Source organism: Bufo bufo, chromosome 6, assembly GCF_905171765.1.
Source record: "Bufo bufo chromosome 6, aBufBuf1.1, whole genome shotgun sequence".
In the NCBI taxonomy this organism is placed as follows: domain Eukaryota; kingdom Metazoa; phylum Chordata; class Amphibia; order Anura; family Bufonidae; genus Bufo; species Bufo bufo.
Genome location: NC_053394.1, coordinates 176883875 through 176898432, shown reverse-complemented (window position 1 = coordinate 176898432; position 14558 = coordinate 176883875). Strand labels below are relative to the sequence as shown.

The 14558-nt window shown below is 44.2% G+C and overlaps 1 protein-coding gene across 1 annotated transcript in view; it reads left to right on the top strand.

Moving 5' to 3' along the window:
- LOC121003393 (oocyte zinc finger protein XlCOF22-like) overlaps positions 1–14110 on the top strand; it is a 94473-nt gene extending 80363 nt beyond the window's left edge. Inside the window, exon 8 of the mRNA XM_040435221.1 lies at positions 13242–14110. Within this exon, the coding sequence (XP_040291155.1) occupies positions 13242–14068 (827 nt within the window). The 3' untranslated portion in view covers positions 14069–14110. The remainder of the gene's footprint in view (positions 1–13241) is intronic.
- Positions 14111–14558: the final 448 nt, after the last annotated feature.

Here is a 14558-nt window from a genome sequence, read left to right as displayed (position 1 = left end):
ATATTTTGCTACCCGGTCCTTCATACGCATTGTCGTCTCTCCAACATAGCACAACCCACAGGGACATTTAGGTAAATAGATCACAAAACTGCTGTCACATGTGAAATGACCCCGAATTGGGATTTGTTGTCCTGTCTGTGGGTGTGCTATGTTGGAGCCTTTGATCACGTTAGAGCAGTGAACACAGTTAAGACAGGGAAATGTTCCCTTCTTAACTGTAGAGAAAGTGAGCTGTCGCTGAAGCATCCTGTCACTTCCTACGTCCGCCCGGACAATCATGTCTCTGATATTTTTATTTCGCTTAAAGCACATCATGGGACGGTCCCTAAATTCCTGAATTGCAGGATATGATTTTTGTAAGATGTTCCAGTGTTTATAGATGACAGCCTTAACTCGGTCCATCCAGGGATGGAATTTCACCACTAGTGGTATTCTCTGTCTTTTGTCTTTCCTTTCTGTGGGGTTTCCTATCTTATCTAGCTGTTGATGTAATAGACAGGGCGGATAGCCTCTGTCTATAAATTTCTGAGTCATCTCCCGTAACCTAAGATCACGTGTGTCCTGATCCATAACAATATTGGCCACTCTTCTATATTGTGAGTATGGCAAGGATTTTTTTACAGTCGATGGGTGATTACTCTGGAATGACAAGAGACTATTCCTGTCAGTTTTCTTGACATATAAGTCAGTGGTAATTCTATTGTCAGTTCCCCTAATCACCCATGTGTCGAGGAAGGAGACACGTTGTGAGTCTTGGTGCAGGGTAAATTTCAGCTCTGGTCTTATATTGTTAATATAGTCCACAAAGGTCATAAGGGTCTCAATGCTGCACCGCCATACGCAAAAAACGTCATCTATGAAGCGTTTCCAAAATATACAGTGATTTCGTGATCTATTTACTTAAATGTCCCTGTGGGTTGTGCTATGTTGGAGAGACGACAATGCGTATGAAGGACCGGGTAGCAAAATATAAGTCCACAATTAGGAAAGAAAACACCTTGCTACCTATTCCCCAACATTTTAAAGAAAAAAATCACTGCATCTCACAATTGCGTTTTCAAATTTTAGAAGAAGTGACCTTACCTCGACGTGGAGGAAATCGGATCCAGATGCTCCATCAGCGTGAAGCATATTGGATCCATCGACTTGAGACACTTGCCCCCAAAGGCCTCAATAAGGAATATTCACTGAGTAGTTTTCTCTGATCCTATGTGTGTAACAGATAATTGTGGACTGTTACTGTGTATCTATGCATGCTGTTGCTTTGTAACCAAATATTGATACCTCAGTTCTCTATAATATGTTTGAACCTGACATGGATTTTTAATACTGCAGCGCAACCTATCTTCCGTGAAATTCAACATTTTTTTGTAACACTTTTTGGATCGGAGACGTAACAGTGCTATGTCATGTGACATATCATGTGACTGGCATTGTTGCCTCCGTGACCATATGATTTTTTTGCATGAGGAGGAGACGGTTTAACTCTAATGTATCGCTACTCACAAATTGTGTAAACCAGATGTGTAAAGGATTAAAAATTGCTCTGATAGATAATAGTACATGGATTAGATACATGTCTTACCGTACTCCACTCTTGATTAGTCTGTTTGGATGGGTTGCTTAGCAGTATGACGCTCTGACCCCGTGACTGATCACATGGCTAGGGGCGGTTTAGTCCGCCCCTTGCCATGTGACCACTGACGTGGCTAGGAGGCGGGTTATTTGAATTGTATTTAATGGTGCCATTTGTATACTATTTTGAGCTGTTATCACCTGTACTTTGATAAAGACACAGACTAGTGTCGAAACGCGCGTCACATATGGGTGACGAATAAAGAAACCTTCTTTCATCACTGAAATTACGGAGTGCTGGTCTTTCTATTGCAAGTATCGAGGTATCTACCTTTTGACCGTGCACCTGGACCGCGACTGATGCGCAGTGCCGCCCATTCATTTTTCTAATTGATTTCCCTGATTTTTTGGAGCGTGCACGTGCAGTCGAGCTCAAACGTACAGATGAGTACCTACGGCTATGATGATGAGGAAGCACGTGCAATAGTAGCACGTATTGATTCATCGGCAGAGTTCCTGAGAATACCCCCAGGTGAACTGAGAAGCCGTGATTTGGAGAGAACTTCCAAGCATCTGCTATCGCTACAATTGCATGCAACCACTCTAGCGGAGTATCACCGCTCTAAACGCATTCCACGTGGATTAAGAGTGAACCTCAGACCAACTTTCTTCCGAGAGAGTGTAGAATATTGTGCCCGCTTTGCCAATATTTTAAATAAGTGTTCACTGGACATTATAGTTCTGACAATTGAACATCTGACTAGAGCTATCGCCGAGTGCCAAGAAGGCATCAGCACTATTGAGTCCCAATTAAGAGACTATATCACTGTCGTTTGGAACGCTATATTACTGTTAAAACTAATATTTTATTGATTCAACACAAGAAAAGGGAAAGGGAACTACCTATATTAAAATACTAGAGCACCATCTAACCAGTGTACGGTCGATGATATGGACCTATGGAGCCGCAGATTGCGGTACATGCGGCTATAGATGGGGTCACTAGAAGTGCCGCAACTAGTGCTATACTACAAGCTGGATCATAAGGCCATGGGGCCGTGCTAGATCCAATCCACCAGAAGTAGGCACTGTGGCGCGGTCAAAAGTGCTCTGAACCAATCCCAGCTAATAGTGCCCTAAACTAAATTTAAGATGGACTAATCCATTGATAAACATCTGCCTGCAGAAGCCGACCTCACTGGAAACCATCCGTTCAAGGTGAATCAGATGTCTGAGTGTCGGCTCTGCAGGCACGAATCAAGGGACACTAGGCTAAGCTGGGTGGAACAGAAAGCTTGATTGCATTTGCTCATCAGCTGCAGAGGGCTGAGAACCGCAGACCTCAACTGCAGTGTGAGCACAAGCAAGCAGTGTGATCATTAATTTATCCCCACACCACGCTCGACGCGTTTCACCATATTTGGCTCGTCAGGAGCATAATTCTGTGGTTATATGGACAAATGGTCAAAGCTGCTAAGCCTCCGTGACAGAGGCTGCAGCTGTCAGTACGAGGTGGCCGAACGCGGCCGCTCAAGTGCACGGAATATAAGGAGAGTCCTCCTCCCCTCTACTGAGTCACGCCTTCAGGGCGGCCAATGAGATTGCAGGAGGCGCGGCACCGCCGCATCATCCGTCCCGCCCCCATTGTACCGCCCCCTCTATGAGGCGGGCCCAGATGAATGTCACAACATTCATACATTAAAGATAGAGCTGATGCATACGGCGGCTCACTGATCCAGCGGCACAGTACAGCAGCGATCGGGATGAGGGCTGCTAAGTGGTCATTAGTTCCTCACTTCTAGTGACCCCATCTATAGCCGCATGTACCGCAATCTGCGGCTCCATAGGTCCATATCATCGACCGTACACTGGTTAGATGGTGCTCTAGTATTTTAATATAGGTAGTTCCCTTTCCCTTTTCTTGTGTTGAATCAATAAAATATTAGTTTTAACAGTAATATAGCGTTCCAAACGACAGTGATATAATTTTGATAGGTGGAACGTATACCTCATACCAGTTGTATCAGTGAAATTTTCTATCTAATACTGCCTTAGAGTGATGGCAGGCTTTTTGGCTGCAGGTATTTGCAGTGAAAAATGGGATGAGGAAGCCAAAGTGGTTTTCTCTGAAGCAGATCTACCCCCGACCAACCGCACTTTAAGTATCACTGGTTCATTCAAACTGCTCACCAAGATTTATAAAGACCAAGTTAGAGGGTGGTGGGAAATTCAAACCCTTGAAACTTATATCCATCACAAAATAGTCCCTAGGGGTATGCGTATCCCTTTCCTCCCATCTAACAGAATTCAGTCCTCAGAGTTCCGCAAGAAGTGGGAAAAGGAGGCTGTTGAGAGTTCCCTTAGGCTTATGGCATTGTTGCTGGAAGAAGAAAGGGCCCTGCACATTAAGAATACCACATTGTTGCAGGAGCAAATTGCGGAAGTGAATAAATTCTACAGCAACTCTGAATTTACACGTAAGGAAGGCTTTCTACAACAGACAGTGGAACGCTTCACAGCCCAGCTCAAAGAGCGTAAACATTCCCAATTTTTGAGGGACAAGGCGGATTTTAAAGAAGGGCGCATCCTTGTGTTTGCGACCAAAACCGCGAGGACCCTTGAGGTCGAGACAGAACCCTCGTCCTCAGAGGGTGAAACTGAACTGGAGGGCACTTCCTACCAAAACAGCCAATACCCCATCTTCCAGCCCTCTAACAAGGGACCTAGAGGGAGAGGAGGTAGAGGTAGGAATCCCGGACAACGGGGTTTTTTTTTAGGGAATCAGACCACGAGACCCTACAGTCTAAGAAACAGAAAAAACCAATAGCATACCATCTAAGGATGGGTGCAGGTGGTCATCAGACTGGGGACACTCCTGTGATAGACAGGTCCAGGGACAAATTACAAATTATCAACCTATCTGATAGGTCCCTTACGGAGGTAGAATTGGAACTACTTAGTAAGGGCCTATCATTTGTTCCTACTTGTTCTTTCAGCTCCTTCGAATGGGTTAAGGATTTGACCCTATTCGTAAGGAGACTGAAATGGAAAAAATTCTTTGCGACACATAATCAACAACAATGCAAGGAATTGGGGGTTGATATTCAGGACCTGCCTGATATCCAATTACTGGTATCCCTTATGGAAGAAGGGGAGAGGGAAGTTGGTGAGGGTCCATTCACGGATCTCAAACTTCCCTCCACCAAAAACCCACCCCTAAGTGATGGAACACCACCTGACATTTTTCTTAAGGTCGTCACAGATCAATTGAGAATGTTGGACACATCCAGAGGGATTGGGTCCAATCTCCAGAAGAGGGAGACTGATGCCCTAATCTCGCTGGAACGCGACAACTCCCTTGTCATTAAACCATCGGACAAGGGAGGGAATATTGTCGTGATGAACAGTGAACAATATAAGACCATGTGTCTTAACATTCTCAGTGATGGTTTATGTTACCGTGTGCTGGAAATGAATCCAATTGAGACTTTCAGGAGGCTACTGAAGGATCTCTTGGATACAGCACACGAGCATGACCTTATTAGTAGGTCTGAATTTGATTTTTTGTTCCCCAAACATCCCCAGATCCCTTGCTTCTATGGGTTACCCAAGGTGCACAAGGGACTTTCCCCATTAAAGGGACGTCCCATTGTTTCAGGGACTGGGAGCTTGACGCATCCAATCAGTACATACGTGGACAGGATTTTACGACCCTTTGCGGTGTCCCTGTCCTCGTATGTACGTGATTCGATGGATGTGATCAAAAAACTGGAGGGAATTCATCTTGGTGAGAACGTTATGCTGGCCAGCTTGGATGTTGAGGCCCTTTACAGCTCCATACCCCATGATAGGGGGTGTGGAGTTGTGGCCTCATTTCTTAGTCAACGTGGCACCCACTGCTGGCAGCATAACGAATTTGTTCTTGAGCTAATGAAGTTTATCCTCGAGCACAACTGTTTCATTTTTGACCATCGCATGTACCACCAGCTCAGGGGAGTGGCGATGGGGAGCCCTTGTGCACCGACCTTCGCCAATCTCTACCTGGGCTGGTGGGAACGGGAGGTTGTGTTCGCGGATAATCAGAGATGGGCTGACCACATTAATTTGTGGTTACGCTTCTTAGATGACGTGCTGATTTTATGGTCGGGGACTGTGGAGGACTTCAATCGGTTCGTCTCAGACCTGAATGTAAATTCTATGGGACTATTCTTCACATCAGAAATCCAGGAATCGCAAATCAATTTTTTGGATTTGACCGTCTTCAGGGACAGGATGGGCAACATTGGCACACGATTGTTCCGCAAGGAGACTGCGACCAACAGCCTCCTTAGATGGGACAGTTGCCACCCCCTGCCCCTGAGGAGGGGAATTCCAAAAGGGCAATACCTTCGGGTACGGCGCAACTGCTCTAGTATGTCGGATTTCAGAACGGCATCTAGTGAGTTACAAACCAGGTTTAGGAGTAGGGGGTACCCGCAACATGTATTAGCCAAGGCGTACCATCACTCGCTGGCCCAAAATCGGGATGCCCTTCTTACCCCTAAGCCAGGATCATTGGGAACAGAGCAGTTGCGCATCATAGCCACATATGATGAAGCACATAACACAGTGAGAGAGCTGTTGAAGACCTATTGGGGTATTTTAAAATCAGACCCAGATATTGGAGATATGATAGGCGACGCGCCATTGATTACATACAGGCGTGGACGCAGTTTGAGAGATCGCCTGGTCCACAGCTTCTTTCAGGGTCCTATTACATCTACTTGGCTGAGTACCAGCCTCAAAGGGACCTTCCGTTGTGGCGGGTGCGTGGCTTGCCCTGCAATTCGGACTGGCGCGACATTTATTTGCAGCGTCACTGAACGGAGATTTACTATTAGATCTTTTGTAAATTGTAAGACGAGAGGCCTGGTATACTTGGCCACCTGTGTGTGCGGAAAACAATATGTGGGTAAAACCACAAGGGAATTCCGCAGAAGAGTAGCAGAACACCTAAATGACATCCGCAATGGGGCTGATACCCCTATCGCCAGACATATGTCAACTGCACACAACAGTGATGCGGATGCCATTAAATTTCAGGCTGTGGAGGTGGTTAGAAGATCGCCAAGAGGAGGCGACTTTGATAGGCGTCTGTTGCAAAAAGAGACACAGTGGATCTACCGCCTGTATGCGCTTCAACCTCATGGATTGAATGAATATAACTCCTTTGCGTGTTTTCTCTAACCTCCATGACAGTGCAGCAGGGGTACTAATATAAGTAGATCCCTGTGTCTCAGGAGTATTATGCATTAGACAGCTTATCATTAATAAAGTTAATAATTGACTCATTTTTGTGTCACCACCTGAGATTAATAAGACTGCATGGTCCCTTTAAGAGGTGACCCTGTGGTGTTGTGTTGTCCGTTACCGATTGATGTCCTCAACAGGAGGAACTAATGACCACTTAGCAGCCCTCATCCCGATCGCTGCTGTACTGTGCCGCTGGATCAGTGAGCCGCCGTATGCATCAGCTCTATCTTTAATGTATGAATGTTGTGACATTCATCTGGGCCCGCCTCATAGAGGGGGCGGTACAATGGGGGCGGGACGGATGATGCGGCGGTGCCGCGCCTCCTGCAATCTCATTGGCCGCCCTGAAGGCGTGACTCAGTAGAGGGGAGGAGGACTCTCCTTATATTCCGTGCACTTGAGCGGCCGCGTTCGGCCACCTCGTACTGACAGCTGCAGCCTCTGTCACAGAGGCTTAGCAGCTTTGACCATTTGTCCATATAACCACAGAATTATGCTCCTGACGAGCCAAATATGGTGAAACGCGTCGAGCGTGGTGTGGGGATAAATTAATGATCACACTGCTTGCTTGTGCTCACACTGCAGTTGAGGTCTGCGGTTCTCAGCCCTCTGCAGCTGATGAGCAAATGCAATCAAGCTTTCTGTTCCACCCAGCTTAGCCTAGTGTCCCTTGATTCGTGCCTGCAGAGCCGACACTCAGACATCTGATTCACCTTGAACGGATGGTTTCCAGTGAGGTCGGCTTCTGCAGGCAGATGTTTATCAATGGATTAGTCCATCTTAAATTTAGTTTAGGGCACTATTAGCTGGGATTGGTTCAGAGCACTTTTGACCGCGCCACAGTGCCTACTTCTGGTGGATTGGATCTAGCACGGCCCCATGGCCTTATGATCCAGCTTGTAGTATAGCACTAGTTGCGGCACTTCTAGTGACCCCATCTATAGCCGCATGTACCGCAATCTGCGGCTCCATAGGTCCATATCATCGACCGTACACTGGTTAGATGGTGCTCTAGTATTTTAATATAGGTAGTTCCCTTTCCCTTTTCTTGTGTTGAATCAATAAAATATTAGTTTTAACAGTAATATAGCGTTCCAAACGACAGTGATATAATTTTGATAGGTGGAACGTATACCTCATACCAGTTGTATCAGTGAAATTTTCCAATTAAGAGACTGTCTAAAAAAGGAAGATCTCGACATCCTGAAAGAAAAGATCGATAAGCAATGTACCGAATTACAAAGCTCTATACAGAACACAAAGCGTACAAAATACATTCGGGATATGGAAGACTACCAAAGAAACCAAGTGTACAGATGGCAGGACAAGGCCGGCACTGCTACATCTCAACCACCGCGTCGATCCGGTCGCAGAGCGGGCACAGCATCATCCGACTATGGGAGCGACTCCACAACAGGTCAGCGCAATTTTTTAGGAGCACGCAGACGCCCAAGAAGGCCAACACCAGGCGCTCATGCACACACCATCATCGGGGACGCCGAAGCTCCACGTCTAACCCGGTCACAGGTACTCAGCACACCCTAGTGTTAAACTTATCTTCTAAGAATCTCTCTCCACTCCAAATTGGACTTCTTGAAAAGGGACTATCTTTCAGTCCGACCACTAGTCTGGACACATTTGGACTGGACATGGATTTAAATCGCTTCTTTCGGAGTATACGGCTTAAAAGCCATTTTTCAAATGTACCCATGCATGATCCGGTCCCTATTGAAAATGTACAATCACTATTAAATCTGCAGCAGTTTGGCTTAAGAGCCATTATATGCCCCCGAAGATATATCACCCCAGTGAAACGTACATACAACTTGTACAACGTGATATTGCCATATTACTTGCGAATTTTAAGAAAGGTGATTACTATATCCACCATAATTTGTCCGTAGAGGAGAGACAGGTGGTCAATCATCTGACTGATGATGACTCCCTGGTTTTTAAGCCTGCGGACAAAGGCGGTGCCCTTGTTATACTAGACAAAGATTATTATGTTAGGGAGATTCTGGGACAATTATCTGACCACAATGTCTATGAAATATTGCAGGGGGATCCGGTCTGGACAATAAAACGGGAGTTACAGACTTTGGTTGATGAAAATTTATCACAACATGTTATTGACAAAAAATTAGCGGAATTTTTGATCAACCAACACCCTGTGACACCCGTGTTTTACACACTTCCGAAAGTGCATAAATCCCTGGACAAGCCTCCGGGTCGCCCCATTGTTGCAGCCACTGATTCAGTCCTATCTCCCCCTGCAATATTTCTTGACAAAGTGTTGACTCCACTCACCAAAAAGGCCCCTTCCTATCTCAGGGACACCCAACATTTTCTGGAGGCAGTACGGGAAATTGAGCTGTCGCATGATTGCATCCTGGTCACTCTAGACGTCTGCAGCTTTTCTTTCTTTACTGTCCATTGTCTTACGTCGCAATTATTTCTTATTTCAGGACACTTTTTTCCAGCAGCGGTGCGGGACCGCGATGGGGTCCAATGCTGCACCGCCATACGCAAATTGCTATATGGCACACTTTGAGAGAGAATATATTTACCCAAGTGAACTATATCAAAATCACTGTATATTTTGGAAACGCTTCATAGATGACGTTTTTTGCGTATGGCGGTGCAGCATTGAGACCCTTATGACCTTTGTGGACTATATTAACAATATAAGACCAGAGCTGAAATTTACCCTGCACCAAGACTCACAACGTGTCTCCTTCCTCGACACATGGGTGATTAGGGGAACTGACAATAGAATTACCACTGACTTATATGTCAGGAAAACTGACAGGAATAGTCTCTTGTCATTCCAGAGTAATCACCCATCGACTGTAAAAAAAATCCTTGCCATACTCACAATATAGAAGAGTGGCCAATATTGTTATGGATCAGGACACACGTGATCTTAGGTTACGGGAGATGACTCAGAAATTTATAGACAGAGGCTATCCGCCCTGTCTATTACATCAACAGCTAGATAAGATAGGAAACCCCACAGAAAGGAAAGACAAAAGACAGAGAATACCACTAGTGGTGAAATACCATCCCTGGATGGACCGAGTTAAGGCTGTCATCTATAAACACTGGAACATCTTACAAAAATCATATCCTGCAATTCAGGAATTTAGGGACCGTCCCATGATGTGCTTTAAGCGAAATAAAAATATCAGAGACATGATTGTCTGGGCGGACGAAGGAAGTGACAGGATGCTTCAGCGACAGCTCACTTTCTCTACAGTTAAGAAGGGAACATTTCCCTGTCTTAACTGTGTTCACTGCTCTAACGTGATCAAAGGCTCCAACATAGCACACCCACAGACAGGACAACAAATCCCAATTCTGGGTCATTTCACATGTGACAGCAGTTTCGTGATCTATTTACTTAAATGTCCCTGTGGGTTGTGCTATGTTGGAGAGACGACAATGCGTATGAAGGACCGGGTAGCAAAATATAAGTCCACAATTAGGAAAGAAAACACCTTGCTACCTATTCCCCAACATTTTAAAGAAAAAAATCACCGCATCTCACAATTGCGTTTTCAAACTTTAGAAGAAGTGACCTTACCTCGACGTGGAGAAAATCGGATCCAGATGCTCCAACAGCGTGAAGCATATTGGATCCATCGACTTGAGACACTTGCCCCCAAAGGCCTCAATAAGGAATATTCACTGAGTAGTTTTCTCTGATCCTATGTGTGTAACAGATAATTGTGGACTGTTACTGTGTATCTATGCATGCTGTTGCTTTGTAACCAAATATTGATACCTCAGTTCTCTATAATATGTTTGAACTTGACATGGATTTTTAATACTGCAGCGCAACCTATCTTCCGTGAAATTCAACATTTGTTTGTAACACTTTTTGGATCGGAGACGTAACAGTGCTATGTCATGTGACATATTATGTGACTGGCATTGTTGCTTCCGTGACCATATGATTTTTTTGCATGAGGAGGAGACGGTTTAACTCTAATGTATCGCTACTCACAAATTGTGTAAACCAGATGTGTAAAGGATTAAAAATTGCTCTGATAGATAATAGTACATGGATTAGATACATGTCTTACCGTACTCCACTCTTGATTAGTCTGTTTGGATGGGTTGCTTAGCAGTATGACGCTCTGACCCCGTGACTGATCACATGGCTAGGGGCGGTTTAGTCCGCCCCTTGCCATGTGACCACTGACGTGGCTAGGAGGCGGGTTATTTGAATTGTATTTAATGGTGCCATTTGTATACTATTTTGAGCTGTTATCACCTGTACTTTGATAAAGACACAGACTAGTGTCGAAACGCGCGTCACATATGGGTGACGAATAAAGAAACCTTCTTTCATCACTGAAATTACGGAGTGCTGGTCTTTCTATTGCATTGCATTTAGCTGTCAGGAAGTCATTTGACAATTTGGTAAGAGCAGTTTCTGTCGACTGTTCAATGCAGAAACCAGATTGTAATGGATCACGTAGTGGATGACGCGAGAATAGACCAAGTGCTCCAGAAGTTTAGTAATGGAGGAGAGATTAGAGACCGGTCTGTAGTTAGTTGAGCAGGACGGGTGAAAATAAGGTTTTATTAATAATTGAGTTATGACAGAATATTTGAAAGAGAAGGGCGGGATACCAGAAGAGAGAGAGGTTGAAAAATTTAGTTAGCTTTGTAGTGACAATTGGGGAGAGTGACTGGAGGAGGTGTGAGGGAATATGGTAAGTAGTGCATGTAGTAGGGCAAGAAAAAGAGAGGATACTGGAGACCTCTTATGTGACTGGGGTGAATGTGGAAAGTGAACCAGAGCAGATGCACTAGGGCAGTGAGAGCGAACCTATGGCACGGGTGTCAGAGGCGGCACTCAGAGCCCTCTCTGTGGGCACCCGCACCCTGGAGAAAGTCTATGGTGCACCAATATGCCTTAGACTTTTCCTGCCATTCATCAGTGCAGGACATGCTATTAACAGCACAGGCAGTGCATTTAATGTAGGCAGGTTATTATAGCTAAATGATAAAGTACATGGAAGATATATGATATTGGCACTTTGCGATAAATAAGTGGGTTTTGGGTTGCAGTTTGGGCACTCGGTCTCTAAGAGGTTCACCATCACTGCACTAGGGAATGGGATCAATGACATTTACTGGCTGGGAGCTAATTTCATGCAGGATGTTTTCAATTTTATCTTTCAAGTAGATGGCTGTATCTTCAGCACAGAGGTCTGTAGTAGCCTGTACTTGTGGACTGAGGAGGGAGTGAAACTTTTTTTTGATTGTTGGATAGTGAGGAAATCAGGGTTGTGAAATCTGTCTGTTTCGCGGGGTGGAGATCTGAGTTATAAGTCCTCAGCATAACCTTGTAATGGAAGAAATTTTCCAGTGTATGAGTTTTTCTCCATAGGCGTTCAACACTCTTCAACACTCTTGGAGTATTACTGGGGAAAGCGAGTTTGAGTTATGTGACACAGTTACTTTCATCTCTGTTTGAAGGTTCTGAGTGTAGGGAGTGCTACTTCATCCATGGTGCTTCTGATTGTGGCATTATAGTGTTTTACAACCAGATCAGGACAGGAGATAGGGGATAATGATGACTGTAGAGTGTCTATAAGTTTGAGGGTCCATGGCATGTAGATTTCTGAATGTGTGATAAGTAGGAGTGTGCTGAGTTGGATGAGAATTTGGGATAGTGAAGGAGAAAAAGGTTGTGGTCAGAGAGCGGGCGCAGGGAGTTAGTAAAGTCAAAAACCGAGCAGAGATGTAAGAAGACCAGGACATGTTACCATGTCTGAGAGTTAGAAAGTTGTGAAGATTACAGATCTGCTTTAATACTTGGAGCTGTTTTCTTATGAATCCTATATGTCAAAAAATATCTCTGATTATACAAATTATGGTAGATTCTGCTGATCTATTCCTCCGTTTCTTAAATGAGTTCAACAGATGTGATGTTCCTTGTCATACATCATGCCCAGTTCAGATTAAATTGTCTATACACGCATACTACAGTATATATTCAATATTAAAACTTTAGAATTAAGGTTACTTGTATAATATGAGTGCCCATGGTGTTACCCTTCTAATGTTTGTAATAATGACATTAAAAGTAGATCAGCTATCCGCTTAGATATCTCCAGCGCTCCCTTAGAAATGAATGGAGCAATGGCGCACATTTCAGACCAGCCACTGCATCCATTTCAGGGGGCTCCACTGGGTATGGGGATCCCATTCTCATAATCCGTGGGGAGTCCCAGCGGTAGGCCCCCACAGATCTAACAGCTGTACCTTGCCAAATAGCCTACTATTGATCTCTGCTTTATAAATTATGTTCTTTGCAAAAAAAAGGGCAATCATGAAATTTGTTTTTGTTTTTTCTACAGATGAGTTTGCCAAAAACTTAGAAGAACATCTTTTTTCTCCAGATCATAAAGTAGAATTTAATGGTATTGCACAAGATCATTCTCAAGAACATTTCATTACCTCGAAGGAAACCTCTGTTCCACACACATATTTTTCTACTGATCCCAGTAACCACAAAGAATCTTCATCTGATCAATCACTGAATGATCAACAAGTTATAGGCCATGGATATGGTAAAATATTTACATGTTCTGAATGTGGGAAGAATTTTAAGACTAAATGTAGTCTTTGTAGACATAAGAGAATTCACAAAAATGAAAGGCCGTTTTTGTGCTCTGAATGTGGGAAATGTTTTATTCAGAAATCCCATCTTGTTCAACATCAGAAAAATCACAGAGGAGAGAAACCATTCTCATGCCCCAAGTGTGGGAAATGTTTTACTCAGAAATCTAGTCTCGGTGACCACCAGAGAATGCACACAGGAGAGAAACCATTTTCGTGTTTGGAGTGTGGGAAATGTTTTACCTATAAATTAAGTCTTGCTGACCATCGAAGAATTCACACAGGGGAGAAACCTTTTTCATGTTCAGAGTGTGGAAAAAGTTTCACCAGGAAATCTAATCTTGTTGAACATCAGAAAAACCACACAGGGGATAAGCCATTTTCATGTCCAGAATGTGAGAAATGTTTTACCCAGAAGGCCTACCTTTTGAAACATCAGACAATTCACTCAAGAGAGAATTTGTTTTCATGTTCAGAATGTAGGAAATGTTTTACTGTTGAGTCGCATCTTGTTGCTCATCAGAGAAGTCACAGAGGGGAGAATATGCAGAATGTTTTGCGGTGATATCAGCCCTTGTTACACACAAGAATCAACACGCAATACTGAAGCAGTCTTAGGCCCCTTTCACACGGGCGAGTATTCCGCGCGGATGCAATGGCTGAGTTGAACGCATTGCACCCGCACTGAATACCGACCCATTCATTTCTATGGGGCTGTTCAGATGAGCTGTGATTTTCACGCATTACTTGTGCGTTGTGTGAAAATCGAAGCATGCTCTATATTCTGCGTTTTTCACTCAACACAGGCCCCATAGAAGTGAATGGGGTTGCGTGAAAATCGCAAGCATCCGCAAGCAAGTGCGGATGCGGTGCGATTTTCATGCACGGTTGCTAGGAGACGATCGGGATGGAGACCCGATCATTATTATTTTCCCTTATAACATGGTTATAAGGGAAAATAATAGCATTCTGAATACAGAATGCATAGTAAAATAGCGCTGGAGGGGTTAAAAAAATAAATAAAATTATTTAACTCACCTTAGGCTACTTTCACA